Genomic DNA, 24,128 nt, shown 5'->3' on the forward strand with positions numbered 1-24,128 from the left:
CTGTTTTGTTTGTTTGGTTGTTTTTATCATTAGCTAACTCATTCCTTCTTTAGACATGGAATTGACTTTTAGAAAGCTCACTCTAAGGTCTAGAAATGAAGATGTATGGCTGGCATGACCAACACAACAGGACCCCTAGTCCCAAATTCATTTCTTGCCTCCTCTGAAGCACAAAAGCAGAATAAATGAGCATATATAGAGAGAGGATCATTCGGATTGTTTCCCAGATCAATCACCTTAAAAATTTTTCTGCATCATTCCTGTAGATATTTCAGAATTTATGCAATTTCATTAGAGATACTTAAAATGTCAGTAAAAGTTATTTCTACATTAAGGATTACAGTTCTTTTTTAGCTCATGTCCCTCCATTACTTTACACTCTATTCTGGAATAAATTTAAAAGTGAATTATCAAGGAAATGAATGCCATAGATAAGGCCTCCCCTCTCTTCTGCTTTACTTATGTTTAGCATCTTTCATTCCAAAGCCCTTTGAAACTTTCTCAAGAAGTAGACATTTGTCTGTGCTAAATGTTGTGTTATTCCTGTTTTGTTACAGGCCATGTGACATTCTGAAAATAGGTGCTACCTAAAATAACAAATGATGGGCCTTCACCCTAATTATGTCAAAGTTATTTGACTTTGGTTTCTGCAATGTGTGACAAAGGGAGGGAAATTATTTCAAGAATGGCAAAGAAGTTTTATCTATGCATCAGTTGGTTGTAGCAACCCAGAACACTGTGATGAAAGGGAGAGAAGGGGAACATAATAATGAGCTCTACTCATCTTGGGCAAGCTAGAACATGGGAGGGATATCCCTTCCAGAATAGATTATCCAGTATATTCATTCCAGCTCTAAACTTCTGAATTTTAAATTTTAAATTTTATTTTAAATTTTATTTAAATTTAAATTTTATTTTAAATTTATTTTAAATTTAAATTTTAAATTTTATTTTTATAAAGCAGTTCACAATATTTGATTACATTTAATATTCAAACACCAAACCCACCACAATTATACCTTTTTACCACCTTTTTACCACTGTGTTTTGAATGTTTCCTTCACAAATCCCAACCCTTGCCACAAAGCAGAACAGAAATAATTTATTTTGTATTGTTTGTTATGAATAAACCTCTAAAAATGCTCCAAAAAGGTTTCCTTAGAGGAAAGTGTGTGAAGATTTTTATATTTCACCCAGGGGCCATTAAGCCCTTCTATAAGAGATTACTAACATGTTGTTAAAGGTTGAGCCTTGTGTGCTTATATATATGTATATACATATATATGTAATATATATATAATCTGTAGAAATATATTTCCTTCTAAGATTGGTTGCCTTAGGAGGAAGGAAATAAGAAAACTTAGAGCAAAAATTAATGAGATGGAAGCCCAAAAAAACAATCCAAAAGGTCAATGAAACCAAGACCTGGTTCTTTGAGAAAATAAACAAGATAGATAAACCACTCGCAAAACTCCAAAGAGAGGGAGAGAGAAAACCCTAATAAATTGAATCAGAAACAAAAAGGGGAACATCACAACAGAAACTACAGAAATTCAAAGGATCCTCAGAGATTACTTTGGGAATCTTTATGCCACAGAACAAGAAAATCTAGAGGAAATAGATAAATTCCTGGATTCCTATGGCCTCCTGAGGCTGAACCAAGAAAATATGGAGTACCTGAACAGATCTATCACCATCAAGGAAATTGAAATGATAATAAAAAGTCTTCCCAAACACAAAAGTCCTGGTGCAGGTGAATTCACTAGTGAATTCTTCCAAAACTTTAAAGAGGACTTGCTCCAAATTCCTTTAAGCTTTTCCAGGTTATTGAAGAATAAGAAATACTTCCAAACAGTTTTTATGAAGTAAATATCACCCTGATACCATAAGCAGACAGAGACACCACAAAGATGACAGGCCAATATCCCTGATGAACACAGATGCAAAGGTCCTCAACAAAATCCTAACAAACAGAATCACTGACTCATAAAAAAGATCATACACCATGACCAAGTAAGATTCATCCTGGAGATGCAAGGATAGTTTAACATTCACAAGTCAATCAACATAATCCATCATATAAATAAATGGAAAGATAAAAACCATATGATCATCCCAATAGATGCAGAGAAAGCATTTGACAAGATCCAGCTCCCATTTATGATGAAAACTCTCAGCAAAATGGGCATTGAAGGAACTTCAATGTTAAAGTTAAAGCCATCTACCACAAGCCAGTACCATCATTCTCGATTGGAAAAACTACAGTCTTTTCTCTAAGAATTGGCACAAGACAAAGTTGCCCGCTCTTCCCACTCCTATTTAATATACTACTGGAAGTTCTGGCCACAGCAGTTAGGCAAAAAAAAAAAACAAAAACAAAAAACATAGACATCAAGGGCATACGGATAAGAAAGGAAGAGGTCAAGCTATCACTATTTGCAGATGATATAATACTAAGAAAATTCTAAATACATGCTCTACATCATTAATTATCAGGGAGATGCAGATCAAAACAACAATGAGATATCATCTCACACCACAGAGACTGGGCCACATCTAAAAGAACAAAAGCAACCAGTGTTGGGGCGGATGTGGTGAGAAAGGGACCCTCCTTCACTGCTGGTAGGAATGCCGACTGGTTCAGCCCTTTTGGAAAACAGTATGGACTATTCTCAAAAAATTTGAAATTGAGCTCTCATTTGGACCAGCTATATCACTCCTGGGAATATATCCCAGAGAAGCAAAAAAGTACAGTCGAAGTGACATCTGCACGTATTTGTTCATTGCAGTACTGTTTACAATAACCAGAATTTGGAAAAAACCTGAGTGCCTGAGAAAAGATGACTGGTTAAAGAAACTTTGTTACGTCTACACAATGGAGTACTATGTAGCTGTTAGAAAAGATGAAGTCATGAAGTTTACATACAAGTGGTACTACATGGAAAGTATCATGCTAAGTGAAATGAGTCAGAAAGAGAGGGACAGACATAGAAAGATTGCATTCATCTGGGGAACATAAAGTAATAAAATAGGAGACTAACACCCAAGAATAGCCGAGATAAGTACCAGGAGGTTCACTGCATGGCTTAGAGACCAGCCGCACATGCTAGGGAAAGGCAGCTCAGATAGAGAAGGGAGCACCAAATAAAGGTGTTGGGAGGATCCTCCCAGGATGGGAGATGCATGCTGAAAGTAGACTATAGACCCAACATGATTGCCACTCAGTGAAAAACACAGCACCCAAAAGGAGAGAGAGAACAAAAGGGAATGCCCTGCTACAGAAGCAGGGTGGGATGGGGGGTATGGGGGGTGGGAGGCATACTGGGATAAGTGGTGGTGGAAAATGGGCACTGGAGGAGGTATGGGTATTTGATCATTGTATAATTGTAACCCAAGCACAAAAATTTGTATGTCTACAACTGTACCTCGTGATATTTCACTATTAAAAATAATTAAAAAAAAGAAAATCCTAAATACTATAGAAAAGCAAAGAGAAACCTCCTAGAAACAATAGGTTTATATAGTAAAATGGCAGGCTACAAAGTCAACACCCAAAAGTCCATGGATTTTCTATATGCAAATAATGAAAGAGAAGAAAGAGACATTTAAAAACAATTCCATTCACAACAGTACCTCAGAAAATCAAGTACCTCAGAATCAGCTTAACTAAAGAGCTGAAGTATCTATACAAGGAAATTTTTTTTAAAAACACTGCTTCAAAAAATAAAAGAGGACACTAGGAAATGGAGACACATCCCCTGTTCATGGATAGAGAGGATTAACATTATCAAAATGTCAATACTCTCTAAAGTACTATACAGATTTAAGGTAGTCTCTATTAGAATATCCATGACATTTTTCAAAAAAAAGACAAAACATTCCTGAAATTCATATGGAACAATAAACCCCCACGAATAGCTAAAACAATCCTTGGGGAAAAAGATGATGGGTGGCATCACCTTTCCCAAATTCAAACTGAACTACAAAGCAGTAGTAATTAAAACAGCATGGTATTGGGCTAGAACCAGACCTGAAGACCAATGGAACAGAATTGAACATTCTGTCACAGACTCTCAAATATATGATCACTTAATCTTTGACAAAGGCGCAAGAAATATGAAGTGGAACAAGGAAATCCTCTTCAACAAGTAGTGCTGGGAAAACTGGACAGCTACCTGCAAAAAAAATGAACTCTGACCTCTATCTAATGCCAGGCACAAAAGTAAGATCAAAGTGGATTAAAGACCTCAATATTCGACCTGAATCCATAAGGTGCATGGAGGAAAATGTAGGCCAAACCCTATATGACATTGAATCTTTAAGAATGAAACACCACTGACCAAGCATGTGGAAACAAACATACACAAATGGTACTACATTGAATTAAGAGGCTTCTGGACCTCAAAAGAAACAGTGACCAAAATGCAGAGAGAGCCCAGAGAATGGGAAGGAATATTTACCCAATAACCACCTCATAAAGGATTAATATGCAGGATAGACAAGACCTAGTAGAATTGTATGAGAAAAAAATCCTCCAACCCCCATCAAAAAATGAGAAGAAGAAATGAACAGAAGTTTCCTCAAAAAATAAATACAAATGGCCAAAGGGCACATGAAAAAATGCTCCACATCGCTAATCATCAGGGAGATGTAAATCAAAACAACAATGAGACGTCATCTCACACCACAGAGACTGACACACATTCAAAAGAACAATAGCAACCAGTGTTCATGTGGATGTGGGGTAAAAGGGACGCTCTTTCACTGTTGATGGGAATGCCGACTAGTCCAGTCTTTTTGGAAAACACTATGGGCATTCCTTTAAAACCTAAAAACTGAGCTTTGATATGACCCAGCAATACCACTTATGGGACTATATTCCAAGGGTGCAAAAAGGCACAGTAGAAATGACATCTGCACCTGTATGTTCATTGCAGCACTGTTCACAATATCCAGAATATGGAAACAACCCAAGTGCCTGAGAACAGACAACTGGCTAAAGAAACTTTGGTACATCTACACAATGGAATACTATGCAGATGTTAGGAGAGATGAAGTCATGAAACTTGCTTATAAATGAATGGACATGGGGAGTATCATGCTAAGTGAAATGAATCAGAAAGAGAGGTGCAGACATAGAAGGACTGCACTTGTTTGTGGAACATAAAATAAGATAATTTGAGACTGACATCCAAGGACAGTAGACACAAGTTCCAGGAATAATGCCCCAGAGTTGGGAGCCTGTCTCATGAGCTGGGGGAGCAGGCAACTGGAATAGAGAAGGGATTACTAAGAAAATGATGGTTGGAGGGATTGATCAGGAAGGGAGATGTGTGCTGAAAGTAGATAAAGACCAAACTTGATGGCCTTTCAGTATTTGTATTGCAAACCCTAATGCCCAAAAGTAGAGAGTGAGTATGAGGGAAATTGTCTGCCAGGGAGGCAAGGGGAGGGTGGGAAATGGGGGGAATACTGGGGACATTGGTGGTGGGAAATGTGCACTGGTGGAGGGATAGGTGTTTGATCATTGTATGACTGAAACTCAAATATGAATGCTTTGTAACTGTTTCTAAGGGTGATTCAATACAATAAAGATTGGCTGCCTTCTACTTTGAACCCCATCAAATGTGGTGCGCTATTCTTGGAATATGAGTGGTCTGAGATATGAGATGTCGCATGGTCCAACAACAGGTTCACTCATGGGTGAGGCTTGTCCGAGTGTGTAGAGAGCGGCAGTGAACATGGCAGTGGTTTGAGTTCTGAAGGTTTCCGGCTGCCAGGTCTGGGTCCCTTGGGGTGAGGGGGGTGGCTCACCTACCTCCCCTTTGGATTGCCCTGGATGAAACAGCCTGGTGTGGGGTTCAGAGGCATGGCTATGGCAAGTCCTTTTATGCTCTCTTCCGAGAGAGTTACAATGATTCTCTGGATCATGGCCATTAATGAGATTATCTGGCACCAGCCAGAGGTGGCTTGTATGTGTGACTACTAAGTTGCTGCAAACAGGGGGAGATGGGAGAAGTCATTCATTTCAGGTTCCATTGAACCTGAAATTTTCAGTCACAAGTACCATTCACCTGGGCTTTCTGCAGATTTACTCGTGGGTGGGGCTTGGCCTGAACATGTGGAGAGTGGCTGTGAGCATGGTGGCAGTGGAGTTCTGGAAGTTTTTGGCTGCCGGGGCTGGGTCCCTTAGGGTGGGGAGGGGTCTCACCTGCCCTCTTCCGGTGTCCTCCAAATGAAACAGGCTGGCGTGGGGTTCAGTGGCATGACTATGGCAAGTCGTTTTATCTAAAAATTGATTTTTTTATGCTTACCTTTTTCAGAACTCGTACAAGATTTTTTCCTTAGAATTGTTATTCTTTTCCCTCTGTCTTTTTCAAACTATTTATGTTAAGAAATCAACATTTTATAAAACCCTAGAAGTCACCACCATCATTCTTTGTGACTTAGGTCAGTCGGTGTTACACTCTGGAACTTTCCTCAGGGAACGGGGTCATAAGATGATATTTATAGTCATTTCCATTAATGATTTCAAAACTCAGTGGAATTGAGGTTCCAGAATTCTTGGAGTAATGATACCTTGGTACAAAGATGTAGGTGGCCTAGGGTGAGTCTGTTAAGGTTAAGGTTTCCAAAAGATTTTGATTTCTTTTCTGTTGTTATTAACATTTTCATTGTTGTTTTTGTAGTTATTGTTTTTCTTCTTAGATGCAAGGGAACTAATGAGCTTCCCCAAAATCTCAAGCATTATTCCTAATCTTCTTCCACCACTCCCCTCATATACACATCATTGGCCCAGACTGACTTAGAGCAATTGTCTATGATAAGAGAGCATATAGAGTAGAAGCAGAAGTAACTGGCAGTTGATGCAATAGATCAATCAAGCCTACATTTGGGAAAGAAAATAAATGTGGGCATCAAAAACCAAGGTACATACTCTGAAAATATAGGATTGAAAGAATGAAAGAATAAGCTCTTCTTCCCTCCTTCCTTCCTTCCTTCCTTCCTTCCTTCCTTCCTTCCTTCCTTCCTTCCTTCCTTTCTCCCTCTCTCCCTTCCTTTCTCCCTCTCTCCCACCCTCCCTCCTTCCCTCCCTCCCTCCCTCCTTCCCTCCCTCTCTCCCTCCCTCCCTCCTTCCCTCCCTCCCCTCCTTTCTTGTTGGAGTACAAGGATCTTAGGTTTATCAGGTTGCACCCGTCACAGTGCTCCCGAGTCATTCCCATTACTTTGTTTGTCTGTAACTACTTCTTTGTGCTCTCTTCCCCAATCAATTTGTAAGGTCTCATCCTTCTAGGGCACTGAACTTGTATTGTAAGTCAATATTGCCTTTCTCCTCTCCTATGTCTTTTGAATAGTTTACTTTAATGCAATGTCCTTTTTGTATAGATACAGGAAGACAATTAATATTATGCTTTGTAACTTAGGATTTAATTGACTTTGAATATTATTCACTCCCAGGCATCTGCTTTCTCAACTTAAGCCTCAGTTGCCCTTACTTCCTACCGCCCCCCAAAAGCAGAGTCCCGATGTGGAACTGGATGGAACCAGGGCAAGCCGGTAAGTTATGTGCTACCCTGGCATCGAGATGGGCCAGGCCAAGGTGCCACGATTCTTAACTATAGGTTAAGAGTTTGATCATAGGCAAATGCTGTCATGATCTAAAAGTAACCACGAGATTAGGACCCTGCTGCTAAGAATGGGAAAGATATCTGGCCTGAGCACTGCAGTCTGAGATTGAGATGGCCCCAGGAGAGCAATTCTATAAACTTAAAGTATTTCTTACTGTGTCCATACAAAATGATTTATATTATGTATGATTATATGTTGGTCGGACAAGGAGAGGAGAAACACACCCAGGGAATTCTGTTCTAGGGTGGGTTGATCTGCTAAATGAGAATCTGTCCTAGAAGCAGTTTTCCCGTCGTGTGTCCTGACTAGCTTGGATGAGATTGAGCATTTCTCCCCTTCAGCTGCGTTCAGTAAATAATTTCAGTATATTGTAAGAGGCAGTTTCCCTTTTCTCTCAGTAATCTCAGGTGCTAGTCAGGCCTGATCTTTGGGATGTAAAGCTAAGGTAATAGTTTTTGGGATGTAGATACCAAACTCTAGCAGATTGGTCTTTGGGATGCAAATCCAAGTGCTTGTAGCTTGTGAAAGGTTTCAGTCTTGGTTTTGTATCTTTTTTCCGGAGGCCAAGATTTCTGGCCTGTGGATATATAGAAACAATGTATGTTTTGCCACCTCAATGTTTTTTTTGTAACTCCTTTCGATGACATCATTGTATTGCGCCCTTTAGAGGTACCAATTTCAGGTACCCTGAAATAAGGGAGATTTCAGGGCTCTCTGGGGGAACACGTGCCTGTGCCTGAGAGAATGGGGAATACAGGCTGAGAGAATCTGGGTAACGCGTGCGTTAGAGAACCTGGGAAGATGGGGCTGAGAGAATGGGGACAGAAGCTGAGAGAATAAGTGAGCATGTGCTTGAGAGATCCTGGGGCCTCTATGACATACACTTCTTCCATGTAATAAACTGCTGCTAAGACCAACCAGCCTGGCCCTCCTTTCCTTCCTTCGCCTGACCATCCCCATCAACCTCCCTGGAGTGGGGAAACAGCCTGAGACTACCAGACGTGGGCAGCAGGAGAGATAGGCTGCTGCCGTTCCTTTGCCCGTCCTTTTTTGTGTGTTTACACCTTCCTTCCTTCCTTCCTTCCTTCCTTCCTTCCTTCCTTCCTTCCTTCCTTCCCTCCCTCCCTCCCTCCCTCCCTCCCTCCCTCCCTCCCTCCCTCCCTCCTTCCTTCCTTCCTTCCTTCCTTCCTTCCTTCCTTCCTTCCTTCCTTCCTTCCTCTTTCTCTTCACACCTGGCAGTCCTCAGGGAATCATGTGGTGTCAAGGATTGGACCCTCCTTCTTCATACAAGGCATGCTCTCAACCCACTGCTTTCAGCTCTCAAGTCAGTTTCACAAATCCAACAGAAAGTAGAAGAAAGAGAGTGGGTAAAAGACGTGTGTGGGTTGGAGCAGAAGAGCAGAAATTGGGCTGAGGCATGGTATATCTGGGTTCTGAGCCTCTTCTATTTCTAATTTACTGTGCTACCTTGGGTAGTGCAGTGGGTAGGGAGCTTGCCTTGCACACAGCCAGCCCAGGCCAACCTCTGTCCCTCACAGAGAGCCCAGCAAGCTACCGAGAGTATTGTACCCGCATGGCAAATCCTGGCAAGCTAACTGTGACATATTTGAAATGCCAAAAGCAGTAACAAGTCTCACAATGCAGACGTTACTGGTGCCTGCTCAAGCAAATTGATGAGCAATGGGAGGACAGTGCTACAGTGCTACCTTGGGTAGGAGAGATGTTTTCTCCAAGTTTCAGTCTTTTTGTTTGTGTGATATTGGAAGGAAAAAATGTATTAATTTTCTGATTCTAATAATCTGTTAGTTCGGTTCAAAGGCCCCAAGGGTTCCTATAGTGCCTATGGAGACACACATGTCTCAATAGCTAAATGAGGATAGCAGGGATGGTTTGTTTAGAACAATATATCTTGAGAGGGAGGGAGGAAGGGAAAGGTGTTTGTACCTTCCCAAAGATCACTTTCAAGTTTACAAGGACTGAACACTTAGACTGGTCTAATATCAGACATAACTCTCATGGGACTTCACTATAACTCTCTTGTGGCCAGATTGTGTTTTTTCCTCCATATGAATTTAAACTCCAGAGAAATAGTTTTTCTCTCAAGAATTTCAGACATTCGTGAGCGTCTGCCGTCCCCTCTTCACTCCTCACGTGGCGTTCATCTCATCTCAAACCCAGGTCAGCCCAGCCCCCGGTGTGTGGCCCCGGGACTTCCATCTCTCCCTTCGGGACCTCAGGCGTTCCGGCAGACGCCTGGATAAACGCAGCCGTGAGCGTCTGCCGCCCCCTCTTCACTCCTCACGTGGCGCTCATCTCATCTCAAACCCAGTTTTCCGTAGAGGTGTGGCCTCTTCAGAAGTGGGCGTGGCTTCAGAGTGGGCGTGGCCTATCTTTCCGGGCCGCAGGTTGTTTACCCATTCTAAGAAACCTAGTTCCCAAGGAATTTAGTCCCCAACCTACTCAGCAATATGAAGAAACAAAGAAAATCCCCAACACAAGTGGAGGACAACAAAAACAATCCAGAACATTCTGTCGATACAGCTCACCTAAGGGACCTCTCTGACACAGAATTCAGATACGAAGTCATCAAGATGTTCAATCAACTCAATGAAACGGTCAGACAGACAGACAGCAACACCACAGAAAAAATCGACAAATTACGTGAAGAAATGAGAGCAGAAATGTCACGATTAAAAGACTCCGTAGATGAAATGAGAAACTCAGTTTCTTTTCTTAAAAATAGAATGACCACAGCTGAAGAGAGAATCAGTGAGTTGGAAGATCAGCTGTGCCAAGCCAACACGGAACAACAAACAGTGGCAAGGGACCTCAAAATGGCTCTACAGAGAATCAGAGTCCTAGCAGATGATTCCAAGAGGAACAACATTAGAATCATGGGACTACCTGAAGCTCAGGGAAACAATCCCAACGAAAAAAACACCGTCAAACAAATCATTGCTGAAAAATTCCCAGAGCTCCACAATGCAGCCATTCAGGTTCAAGAAGCCCGAAGGGTACCAGCTAAAAGAGACCCCAACAAAAACACTCCAAGGCATATCATAGTTAGAATGATTGATGCTGCCGATAGAGACACAATACTGCAAGCAGCAAGGGCAAAGAAGGAAATCACATACAAAGGAGCACCCCTTAGATTCACAGCAGACCTATCAGAGGAAACCCTGCAAGCCTGAAGGCAGTGGCAAGGTATAGTCAAAAAACTCACTGAAATGAATGCTTCACCAAGAATACTCTATCCGGCTAAACTCTCCCTCAAAATCAAAGGAACAGTACACTATTTTCTAGATAAACAGCAGCTCAGGAACTTCATAGACTCAAAACCAAACCTAAAGCAAGGCCTAAAGGGGCTACTATAAGACAAGACAAACTCTACAACCACAACACACCCTACAGAAAATGACACAAAACCCCATAACCATACTCTCTCTCAATGTCAATGGTCTAAATTCACCATTTAAGAGACACAGAGTGGCAAAATGGATAGAGACAGAACCCAACATTCTGCTGCCTACAAGAAACTCATCTCAACAGCCAGAACAAACACAGACTCAAAGTCAAAGGATGGAAAACAATCCTGCAAGCAAACAGCCCCTTCAAAAAAGTTAGGGTGGCCATACTAGTATCCGACAACATTAATTTCACATTGTAAAAGATTAGAAGGGACAGTAAAGGCTATTTTCTCTTCATCAAGGGATACATACAGCAGGAAGAAATCACACTCTTAAATGTATACGCACCTAATGAGGGAACAGCTAAATATCTAAAACAACTGCTAACAGATTTTAAGGAGGACATCGCTACCAACACAATAGTACTTGGAGACTTCAACATCGCCTTATCAACTCTAGATAGATCAACAAGAACAAAACCTAGCAAGGAATTATTGGCCTTGAAAGAAGAAATAGAAGAGAAAGGGCTTATAGACCTATACAGGGCTTCATACCCCCAAAAGAAAGAATACACATTCTTCTCCAGTGCGCACGGAACATTTTCCAAAATAGACCATGTCCTAGGACACAAAACATACCTCAACAGAATCAGGAAGATAGAAATAGTATCAGCCATCTTTTCAGACCATGATGCACTGAGGATAGAAGTGAATCACACACTGACACGGAGAACAAAATCAAACAACTGGAAATTAAACAACTCGATGCTGAACAATGAGTGGGTCAAGAACGAAGTCAAGGACGAAATCAAAAGATACCTGGAAACAAATGAGAATGAAGACACAAACTACCAGAACTTATGGGATGCAGTGAAAGCTGTATTAAGGGGAAAATTTATAGCTCTGCAAGCATATCTTAGGACTGTAGAAACGATGCACATAAACAACTTGACCTCACAGCTCAAGACCTTAGAAAAGGATCAACAGAAAGAGCCTAAATCAGGCAGAAGGAAAGAGATCATAAAACTTAGAGCAGAAATCAACGACATGGAAAACAAAGAAACAATCCGAAAGATCAATAAAACCAAGAGCTGGTTCTTCGAGAAAATAAATAAGATAGATAAACCACTAGCAACACTCACAAAGAAACAGAGAGAGAGAGCCTTAATAAATCGAATCAGAAATAAGAATGGGGATATCACAACAGAAACTAAAGAAATTCAAGAGATCATCAGAGACTACTTTGAAAGTCTCTATGCCACGAAACAAGAGAACCTAGAAGAAATGGATAAATTCCTGGATTCCTATCATCTCCCAAAGCTGAAGCAAGAAGATATAGAGTACCTGAATAGACCTATTCACATCAAGGAAATTGAAACTGTAATCAAAAGTCTTCCCAAAAACAAAAGCTCAGGTCCAGATGGATTTACTAGCGAATTTTTCCAAACATTTAAAGAGGACCTATTGCCAGTTCTTCTCAAGCTTTTCCAGGAAATTGAAAAAACGGAAACTCTCCCAAACAGTTTCTATGAAGCCCATATCTCTCTAATATCAAAAGGAAACAAAGACACCACAAGAAAAGAAAACTACAGGCCGATATCCCTGATGAACACGGATGCGAAGATTCTCAACAAAATACTAGCCAATAGAATTCAACAACTCATCAAAAAGATCATACACCATGACCAAGTAGGATTCAAACCAGGGATGCAAGGATGGTTCAACATTCGGAAATCAATCAACATAATCCATCATATCAACAAAAGAAAAGATAAAAATCATATTATCATATCAATAGATGCAGAGAAAGCATTTGACAAGATCCAGCACCCATTCATGATGAAAACCCTTGCCAAAATGGGGATAGAGGGGACTTTCCTAAATATAGTTAAAGCCATCTACCACAAACCTACAGCAAACATCATCCTCAACGGGGAAAAACTGAGAGCCTTCCCCCTAAGCTCAGGGATGAGACAAGGATGCCCACTCTCTCCACTGCTGTTCAATAAAGTACTGGAAGTACTTGCAATAGCGATTAGGCAAGAAAAAGATATTAAGGGCATCCAGATAGGGAAAGAAGAAATTAAGCTCTCACTATTCGCAGATGACATGATACTATACTTAGAGAACCCTAAAACCTCTACCAAGAAACTCCTAGAAACAATAGGCTTGTATAGTAAAGTGGCAGGCTATAAAATCAATACCAAAAATCCATGGCTTTCCTATATGCAAATAGTGAAAGAGAAGAAAGTGACATGAAGAAAACAATTCCATTCATAATTGTGCCCCAGACAATCAAGTACCTAGGAATCGCCTTAACTAAGGAAGTAAAGGATCTGTACAAAGAAAACTACAAAACACTACTTCGGGAAATAAAAGAGGACACGAGGAAATGGAAAAATATCCCCTGTTCATGGATGGGGAGAATCAACATTGTCAAAATGGCAATACTTCCCAAGGCACTGTACAAATTCAATGCAATCCCTATAAGGATACCCACAACATTCTTCAAGGAAATGGAGCAAACACTCCTGAAATTTATATGGAACAATAAGCCCCCATGAATAGCTAAAGCAATTCTTGGGAAAAAGAAAATGGGAGGAATCAACCTAACTAACTTAAAGCTCTACTACAAAGCAGTAATAATCAAAACAGCATGGTACTGGAACAAAGGCAGAGTTGCAGACCAATGGAACAGAGTTGAATATACTGACATCTCCTCCCAAACATATAATCATCTAATCTTCGATAAGGGGGCAAGAAAAGTGAAATGGAGCAGGGAAAGCCTCTTTAATAAATTGTGCTGGCAAAACTGGACGGCTACATGCAAAAAAGTGGGCTCAGATCTCTGCCTAACGCCATGCACAAAAGTAAGATCGAAATGGATTAAAGACCTCAACATCAGACCGGAATCCATAATGTTTATTGAAGACAAAGTTGGCAAAACTGTCCACGATATTGAAGTTAGTGGTATCTTCAAAGATGTAACGCCACTGGCCGAGCAAGTGAAAACAGAGATAGACAAATGGGACTATCTTAAACTAAGAAGCTTCTGCACCTCAAAAGAAACAGTGACCAAAATATAAAGACAGCCTACAGAATGGGAAAGAATATTCACCAAATACACATCAGACAAGGGGTTGATATCAAGGATATACAAGGTACTGGTTAAACTACAGAGGAAGAAATCACCCAACCCCATCAAAAAATGGGGCGAGGAGATGAACAGAAACTTTCGCAAAGAAGAAATCCGAATGGCAAAAAGGCACATGAGAAAATGCTCTACATCACTAATCATCAGAGAGATGCAGATCAAAACAACAATGAGATATCATTTCACACCACAGAGACTGGCCCACATCCACAAGAACAAAAGCAACAGGTGCTGGCGCGGATGTGGCGAGAAAGGGACCCTCCTTCACTGCTGGTGGGAATGCAGGCTGGTCCAACCCTTTTGGAAAACAGTATGGACGATTCTCAAAAAATTAGAATTTGATCTCCCATTTGACCCAGCTATAGCACTCCTGGGAATATATCCCAGAGAGGCAAAAAGGTATAGTCAAAGTGACATCTGCAATTGTTTGTTCATTGCAGCACTCTTTACAATAGCCAGAATCTGGAAAAAACCTGAGTGCCCAAGAACAGATGACTGGTTAAAGAAACTTTGGTACATTTACACAATGGAGTACTATGTAGCTGTTAGAAAAGATGAAGTTATGAAATTTACATACAAGTGGTACTACATGGAAAGTATCATGTTAAGCGAAATGAGTCAGAAAGAGCGGGATAGACACAGAAAGATTGCATTCATCTGGGGAACATAAAGCAACAAAACGGGAGACTAACACCCAGGAATGGCTCAGATTAGTACCAGGAACTTTGCTCCATGACTTGAAGGCCAGCCACATGTTCTAGGTGAAAAGGAAGCTCAGATAGAGAAGAGAGCACCAAATAAAGGGTGTTGTGAAGGCCCTCCCAGGGTGGAAGAGACATGCTAAAAGTAGTCTATAGACCAAACATGATTGCCACTCAATGCCTCTCTGGCAAAACACAGTACCCAAAAGAAGAGAGAGAGAACAAGGGGGAATGCCCTGCCACAGAGGCAGGGTGGGATGGGGGGGGGTGGGGGGGGTGGGAGGGATGCTAGGACCCGTGATGGGGGAGGATGGGCACTGGTGGAGGGATGGGTACTTGATCATTGTATAACTGAAACCCAAGCACAAAAATTTATAAGTCTATAAATGTACTTCATGGTATTTCACTAATAAAAAATGATAAAAAAAGAATTTCAGACATTTTTGTATTAGAAGTGATTTTAAAGATTATCTACTGTCAATCTCTCTCTTGTTGGGAATTCCATCTTTTGCCAAAAGATGGTCCCCATACTTGCTTGTATATTTTTTTCTTCAAGACAGCTCACATTACAAATGGCCAATTCAACAACCCTTTATCCAGTTTGAAATCTTGTGTAAGGACTCAGGAGATTGCAAAGCACTTTGGCAGTCTTTTAAGAAGCCTCTTCTCACAGTGACTCCGCAATGCCACTATGGAGCCTAAAACATTATTCTCATCTTTTGCTAAGAAAAGAGGTGAGTGAGATATTTCTGAAATCACATAGTCGCAGTATCAAGTCTCAGCTACACTGTCTACAAATTAGAGGCTTTGGGTAAAGGTTCCAATATTCTGCAACTTAGAAGCAAAATGCTTGGAACAACCCGTTTAAAATTTATGATGATTTCTTAGATGCAAGAGATGAGCATTGGTGATGTTCCCTCTTTTACCCCACCTCCCCATTTCCACAAAGGCATGAGCATTAATATGGGTAAGATGCATGATACTTGTTTCAGTGTCAGGCTTAGTGTCTTGCCTAGTCTAAAATATTAGAGAAATATAAAATAAAAGCTAGCTGATAGGTGCCCCAGAATCTAGACAAGCTCTCTGTGCTTCACATGTCGTCACAAACTAACAAGTCTGCTGCCCTCTGTGTTTAGAACAGAGATTGTTCTGTGCACTGAGTCTAAAATGAAAGCAAAACTCAAACCAAACAAATAATAGCAAAACTCTGATGTTTATCTCCTAGGCAGGAACCGGAAACTGCGTCATTTGCTTGGCTATCCAGTAGAACTGAAGGTCATTTGGTAAGTGTCAACTCACAGAGAAGAAAATGGCTGTGGATATTAACTCGTGGAATTGTAGACTTCAAACTCTGATACAGAAAGAGCAGCCCCAGGCGAGGTGGACCCTGGAATGGGGCGAGAACATCCAGCCAGACTGCTTGCACCCAGGCTGGAAACAGTACCAACAGAGAGCATTTGGCAGGTGGGTAATGTTTGCCTGACAGTGGACCTTCCTGGCCAAGTCCAGAAAGAGAGCATCATCTTCGACGAGTGCTTTGAGAATTTGTTTTAATAAAAGAATTAATGGCAAGAGTTTAGTTTGATGTTTCTAGGTGTCACAGTCTCCAAAAAGAGAGGGAAGAGAGAGACAGGTCTAAAGATTATGTTTGTAGAACTGAGCTTACAGGGGGTTGAGGTGGGGGAAATCCTTTGGACATGGGTAAAGGGTAGGGGTCTCTGCTTTCTGGTTGTGGGTGTGATCTTGGAATGGTATATCTATGAAAGGTATGATTAACATTATTATAAATCCAAGTACCTGAGTAAAAACTAAAAAAAAAAAAGTCATGCAACTCTATTCCATGTGATCATTGTGTGCTTTAGAAACTAAATGACAATACACCCAGGCTTCGTTTTGTGTAATTGTAGGAAGATTCTTTGACTAGTTTTCTTTAAATATTTCTGGAAGTCCCTAAGGAATGCTTCTGTGTTCATAAATATTCCCTTTCTCCTACCACTTCATATGCTCCAGATGAATCGATCTAGAAACTTCTGCTAGCCCCTATCCCATAAGTCCTGGATGGTTTCCCTAGGTCTGTTCAGGACAGCCTGGGCTAGAGTCTCTTTTAAAACCCCGTGAACTAGGTCAAACAATTTCTTCTCACATTACTACAAATATGAAGGTAACAGAAGGAAAGAATGCTATAAGAACAAAATCCAGTTCTTGGAGTCCTTCAGTAACCTCCCTCCCTCCCTCCCTCCCTCCTTTCTTTCTTTCTTTCTTTCTTTCTTTCTTTCTTTCTTTCTTTCTTTCTCTCTTTCTTTCTTTCTTTCTTTCTCCCACTTTCTTCTTTCTTTCTTTCTTTCTTTCTTTCTTTCTTTCTTTCTTTCTTTCTTTCTTTCTTTCTTTTTCGTTCTCTGTCTTCCTCTCTTTCTCTCTTTCTTTGGGGTCACATCTGGAGATGCCCGGGCTTACTCCTGGATTTATGCTCAGGGAGGGTACACTCCTGGCACACTTGGGGGACCATATGGAATGCCAGGGATCTAACCTAGGTTGGCATGCTGCAAGACAAGTACTATTGCTCTGGTCCTATAACACTTATCTCTATATTCTTTGTTCATTTCAAGACACAGAAATCAGCTTCCTTGTCCATGTCAGGAAGGAAACAGGTTACTTATCTGTTCAATCAAGTCCTTTTTCAAATATGGCATAAAGAAGCTTCCCTCTATTATTCTCTCTTCCATTATCCATCTTGCCTACCTGTCCCTATCCTGATGTAAGTGTTTTCACCTCTATTCTTTATGGGTTGTTAGTCATGGCATATGTTTCAGACATTTATACCCTTGTCATGATTACCTGCCTATCTGGAAACTGCCTTCACAAAAATGACATAAACTCAGGGTTACTTTTCCGTAAAGCATTTTGTGATCTAAGAGATGTAGTAAGTGCTCTTCTGCGCAAGATAATAGTTTATGTGTGTATATGTGGGTATGCACAGGCATGGGCTGTGTGTTTCTATGTGTAGTTTCAAATGTATAGACATAATGCATTTATAAATAACATAAATTTATACATTACAATTCAATAACATAATTGTATTTATTAGTGAATTATTTATTTGCTTACAGTGCCTGGGATTGAACCTAAGAATGTACACATGATTCATGCAGGCAACACCCATCCCTCCACCAGTGTACATTTCTCATCACCCCACCCCCACCCTCTGCCTGACTTGATGGCAGGCACTTTTCTTCTCTCTCTCTCTCTCTCTTTCTCTCTCTCTCTCTCTCTCTCTCTCTCTCCTTTTGGGCATTGTGGTTTGCAATATTGATACTGAAAGGTTATCAAGAATATCCCTTACCTACTTTAACCCTCAGATCTTGTCCAGTGTGATCATTCCCAGCTATTATTGTCATAGCGGTCTCTTCTCTATCTTACCTACCCTCAGCCCTCCCCCACACTTGTGGTTGACCAGTCCTCCTAAGTCCTATTTACCCTGGCTATGGATATTCTTCTTCTAATACATAAATATATACATATATATATATATAATATACCACAAGTGAATGCTGTCATTCTATATGACCCTTTCCTTCTGACTCATTTCACTCAGCATACTGCTCTCCATGTCCATCAATTTATAGGCAAGTTTCATGACTTAATTTTTCCTGACAGCTGTATTAACTTGAACTTTTCCAAGTGAAAAGGGATCTTAGGCAGCAAGGTCAGACCTGTTTTCCGTAGGTCACCATTCAACTGAGGGCACAATGGTTTTTTTCTTTCTGTCTGTAGGTTCAAGTGTTCCTCATGCCGACGAAGTTGGGCTTCTGCTCAAGTGAATGTCCTATGTCATATGTATCTGAAATGCCGGAACTCCCAGGGCCTTGTGCTTATGCGGTGTTTTGGTCAGAAGTGCCAGAATTGTTCTTGTTCTCTATTTGAGAAGCCTCATTTCTCTCCAGAATCCACCGGGAGGATTCTACACAACCTGGCCCATCGTATTCTGGAAAAATTTTATGGAGATGGCAGCAGAAATGTCTCAGAGATGCCAGTGAATGTGGAGGTGCATTTGGACGGTTCCCATGACATGGACAATTGTGAAGCATGCAGTCTGGGCTTCTGTGTACAGCGCTTAGAAGAAGACATCAGTACAGAGTCAGCTTACAGCCAATTCTCCTACATGGAGATGGGGAGTAACACCACTGAGGGGCTACGGGCAAGCTATGCTACTTCTGGTTCTTGGGTGCCCAATGAAGGACATCGGAATAACTGGGAGACAGGCCAACAGCACCCACCAGGGGCACATCAACAGGGCTCATGCACAACTAGCCAACAATCTGTCTTAGTAGCAAGATATCTTCCCTCTCAGTTAGCAAACTCCCCAGTAACTCAGACTCATCAGGAATGGCAAGAGACATATTCATCTAGAATGTCTGCCCCAGACAATGCTCTCAGATATTCATCTAGTAATTCTCCTACACAGTATGGATTGTCCCTGTGGGGCTGCATCTGTGCTGTTGCTCTATTTACGTTTCTTGCTGTAAAATATGCTAATTAGCAAAATAATCAAAGTAGGCTTGTTTTATCTTCCCTCAACTCCACAGCCTAGAGTCTGGGGGTTGGAGTGATAGTACATGAGGTAGGGTGTTTGCCTTGCATGCGGTTCACCCAGGTTCGATTCCCAGCATCCCATATGGTCCCCTGAGCACTGCCAGGAGTAATTCCTGAGTGCAGAGCCAGGAGTAACCCCTGTGCATCGCCGGGTATGACCCAAAAGGAAAAGAAAAAAAAAAGAGTCTGGCACCCAAGGCTCCTATTTTAATATGATAAAGAATTTGCTTTAAGATCAAACAAGGAGAATTTAAGTACTAGTTTTCTAGACCTCTTTTGCAGATAGTCTAAAACATCACCTACTAGATAATGAACTCAGTAAAATAATTTGTTTAATCACTAAAAGGACTTCATTCACTTACTTATTTGTTTCATATATATAAACTCTTTATAAAAATGACTACAATTGTAAAATAAACTATTTTTGTCATTGAGTTGAATAATAACATTTATTAATTTTTTGTTTTGTGAGCCATACCTGACAATATTCAGGACATGCTCCTAGCTCTGTGCTCAAGCATCACACCTGATGTGGCTGGGGGATCATATGTAGTATTGGGGAATCAAAAACAGGTTGAGTACGTGAAACAGAAGTGGCAAAACCCATGTGCTATCTCTTATCACCCACTGAATAATGATACATAAAAGCTAACCAGGTTCTAATTTCTAGAGCCTGTGAGCATATTACTTTATGTGGCAAAAGGGACTTTGTAGATGTGATTACTGTAGTGAACTTGAGAGAGGACTTTTATTTTGCATTATACTCTAGGCCCGGTAATCAGAGTCCTTATAGGAGGGAAGCGAGAGGTCAAAGTTAAAAGGAGACTTAATTATAGAACTAGAACTCAAAGTGCAGTATCTTAGAAGATGGAACGAGTGACCATGGGTCAAGAATTGCAGGCAGTCTCTAGAAGTTCATAAAGACAAAACTACAGATTCTTGTACATGGTCTCCAAAAGGAACTGCTCAGCTGACATGCCTTTAGCCAGGTAAAACTGATTTCAGGCATCTAACTTTAAAAACTGGAAGATATAAAATTTGTGCTGTTTGAAGGCAATGTATTTGTGATGGTTTATTATAGAAACAATAGGAAACTAATGCAGGTAATAATCTACCTTCAGGGATCAGGCTAATTGTGTTTTAGGTATGCTTCAGTTTCAGCAGAAAAAAACCCCACCATTTTACATATTAAAGGAATTGATATACCCATTGCTTCTTGTTTTTTCCTCCATTGGTTCCACTTAAAACTGTACAAATGACCTCATTCTAAAGAGACTCTGAATTGCTGACATCTGGAGCTATTCTGTTTTCTCACTTCCAGCACTGGACTGACATATTTGACCTTCCAAATATGGACACCTTGCCATGTGTAGTGATACCTTCACTTTCTGTTACCATCTGTTAGAAATTCCACATAGGCCTCATATTTGACCCTCTATATCATCACGTTTAAAACAACCTTTCTTATCTGAATTTTGCATCATAATTTGCTTCAAAACTCTTCAGTGCCACCCTCGAGAACATCATGCGACGACTGGAATGGGAAGGAATGGGAGTGAAGATAGATGGTCGGCAACTACACCACCTCCGCTTTGCTGATGACATTGTTTTAATAACACCAAACATCAGCCAAGCGGCACAAATGCTGGCCAACTTTGACCGTGAGTGTGGAAAGGTAGGACTACAGCTGAATCTTACGAAGACAATGTTTATGAGAAACAGCCTTGTTCCTGATGCCCCATTCGCTCTCAATGGAACGACCATCTCCGAATGCAACAGCTATGTGTACCTAGGTCGAGAGGTCAACATGACAAATGACCTGGCACCCGAGCTGCGCAGGAGGAAGAGAGCGGCTTGGAACGCCTTCAAGAACGTCGAAGAAATAGCTAAGAGGACGAAGAACCTCCGGCTCCGGGCACATCTCTTTGATTCCACTGTTCTTCCTGCATTAACATATGCCTCTGAGACCTGGGCCCTACGCAAACAAGATGAGAACGCTATTCAGGTCTCCCAAAGAAGAATAGAAAGAGCTATGCTTGGAATATCACGTTTCACTCAAATGAGAGAAAGAATCCGGAGTTCTGACATCCGTCGACGATCAAGGATCAGGGACGCTGTCTCATTTGCCAAGGTGTCGAAAATCAGATGGGCTGGTCACGTAATGAGATTTAAAGACGACCGTTGGACTAGAGCTGTTACTGATTGGATTCCACGGGATGTCAAGAGACCGCGTGGCCGCCCACCTACCAGATGGTCAGACTTCTTCACCAAGATCATGAACGATCGGTTTGAGGCCCTCCATGTTCCCGGAGCGAAGAGATGCCATTGGGCTACACTAGCACGCGACAGGGACAAATGGAGACGTTACTGGCGCCCGCTCGAGCAAATCGACGACTAACGGGAAGTTAAGTGATTAAGTGAATTTGCTTCAACTGACCCAACTTGTACCTTAAAGTTATTTTAAATTTCTTTTCTTTTCTCTCCCCATACCTTTTTGTTCCATCTTTTGCTAAATTGTCCCCTTCTCTTCCCATTACAGTTCTAGCCACCTCCCTCTCTCTAATCAGTTCAAGAACTTGGAATGTGGGTTGTAGAGATAGATAGCTCAAGGATTTGAATTTTTCCCCATAGGCAATAGGTCATTGCAAGCATTTCAGGATATAGACAATTTAAACAAATATATGTATATATATGTTGTGTGTATGTACATATAATACATATATATACATATATGCAAATATGTATGTATGTGTGTATATATATATATATATATATGAGTGATAGCACAGTGGTAGGGCATTTGCCTTGCATGCAGCCAGCCCCGTGGAGCTGGGTTTGATTCCTCCACCCCTCTCGGAGAGCACAGCAAGCTACTGAGAGTATCGCGCCCGCATGGCAAATCCTGGCAAGATACCCGTGACGTATTCAATATGCCTAACACAGTAACAATTCTCACAATGTTACTGGGCCCGCTAGAGCAAATCTATATATATATATATATATATATATATATATATATATAGAGAGAGAGAGAGAGAGAGAGAGTGTTTGGCCACACCGGGCTGTGCTCAGGACTTAGTCCTGGTTCTGTGCTCAAGGATCACTCCTGGAAGACTTGAGAGATTATATATAGTGCCAAGGATTGAAGCCAGGTCACCTGAAAGGGAAGCTCCTTACCCCACTGCAAAAGTGTTTTGCCCTTTCATTTACTATTTATTTATTTATTTTTCACCAGCAAACATGTTTTATTTATTTTTTATTTTTTTAAATTTGTTTATTTTGAATACCCATCCCTCCACCAGTGACCATTTCTCACCACCACGGATCCCAGTATCCCTCCCACCCCCCACTCCCCATCCCACCCTGTCTCTGTGGGAGGGCATTCCCTTTTGTTCTCTCTCTCCTGTTGGGTGTTGTGGTTTGTATAAGAGTTAAGCCTGATTTTCAGGGAGAAACGTTGGATGATTTACTTTCCATTGATCACTTTGTATATAGGGAGATGTTGCGCAGCCGCATGCTTTGGAGTAAAAGTCCAAGTCCTGGTTCCCGCATACTCGAGCTATGCTTGTAGAGGCTCATGGTCACCGGGGTTCCATCTGGAGGAGGCAGGATGTGGCACCTACCCCATCTGGGACTTCCCGGTGATCCTGGTTCTTTTTGGGACCTGGTGCATTCTCCGGGAGCTGTGGATGCCCCTCCCCCCACCGCGGCCTTTCTTCTCTGTAGCTGTGTGCTGTAAAGTTGGTGCTGGGGGCTGGGTTGTGGGCATGACTTCCAGAATCAGAGGTTACCTGGGAGCCGGGGCGGTCCTGGCAGTTTGGAGTAAAAGTCCAAGTCCTGGTTCCCGCATACTCAAGCTATGCTTGTAGAGGCCCATGGTCACCGAGGTTCCATCTGGAGGAGGCATCATTTACTTTTTAAAAATCGTACTTTATGCAAAATGGTAGATGCATGTACTAAAATTAATATATACTGCTAGAAAAGAATGATGAAGAGAATAAAAATAGGAGTCTGACTTGAAATAGGATATTGTTACACATTATCCTATAGAGAAGTTCTTATAAACAACAAATATCTTGAAGGATTTTGAAGACAGTAAAATAAGAGTCAGAAAAACCAAAGGATCAATATCTTATATTTTGTGGCCATTTCTTTTCATATCCCAGAGAGGAAATGAGTACTCTCAATTTGAAAATTCACCCCTTTTCTAAACTACTCTAATGAGAATTCTACATTTCTGCTGTTTCCATACCTTTTTGCTTTTTCATGAAGAATATGGACTAGGAGATGGAGAACTTATTTCTAGTTTGGCTGAATTATGACCTGGAGCAAGTTATTATCCTTCTCTGGGTCTTTGTTTCTCTCTCTTCTAGCTAAAATTTGATTATATTGGGGGTGATATTCCCCTCCCCTCTGGATTAAACTAAAAGCTTGGAAATGTAGAATTAAGAATTTCTTTTGTTTATAACAGAAAGGAGAAAGCAGTTGGGAAGGAATAGCATGTAGAATGGGAGCAAATTGTATAAAAGCCAAGTACCTTGGCTCCTGGGAACCTTCAAATCATCCAAAGGGCTGAAGGTTGAAGTGTTTTTGTATGATCTGGTGTTGAAATAAGAGGATTCTCAGTTTCAAGTGTTCTGAAAATTCT

The 24,128-nt window shown here is 41.1% G+C and overlaps 1 protein-coding gene across 1 annotated transcript; it reads left to right on the forward strand.

Moving 5' to 3' along the window:
* The first annotated feature begins 16,165 nt into the window (after window positions 1-16,165).
* RTP4 (receptor transporter protein 4) lies at window positions 16,166-19,914 on the forward strand. The gene is made up of 2 exons (XM_056121923.1): window positions 16,166-16,354; window positions 18,662-19,914. The coding sequence occupies exons 1-2, from the start codon at window positions 16,200-16,202 to the stop codon at window positions 19,425-19,427; spliced, it is 921 nt and encodes a 306-aa protein (XP_055977898.1). The 5' UTR covers window positions 16,166-16,199; the 3' UTR covers window positions 19,428-19,914.
* The last annotated feature ends 4,214 nt before the right edge of the window (window positions 19,915-24,128 follow it).

Source organism: Sorex fumeus, unplaced genomic scaffold (genome assembly GCF_029834395.1).
Source record: "Sorex fumeus unplaced genomic scaffold, SorFum_2.1 ptg000044l, whole genome shotgun sequence".
Lineage (NCBI taxonomy): Eukaryota > Metazoa > Chordata > Mammalia > Eulipotyphla > Soricidae > Sorex > Sorex fumeus.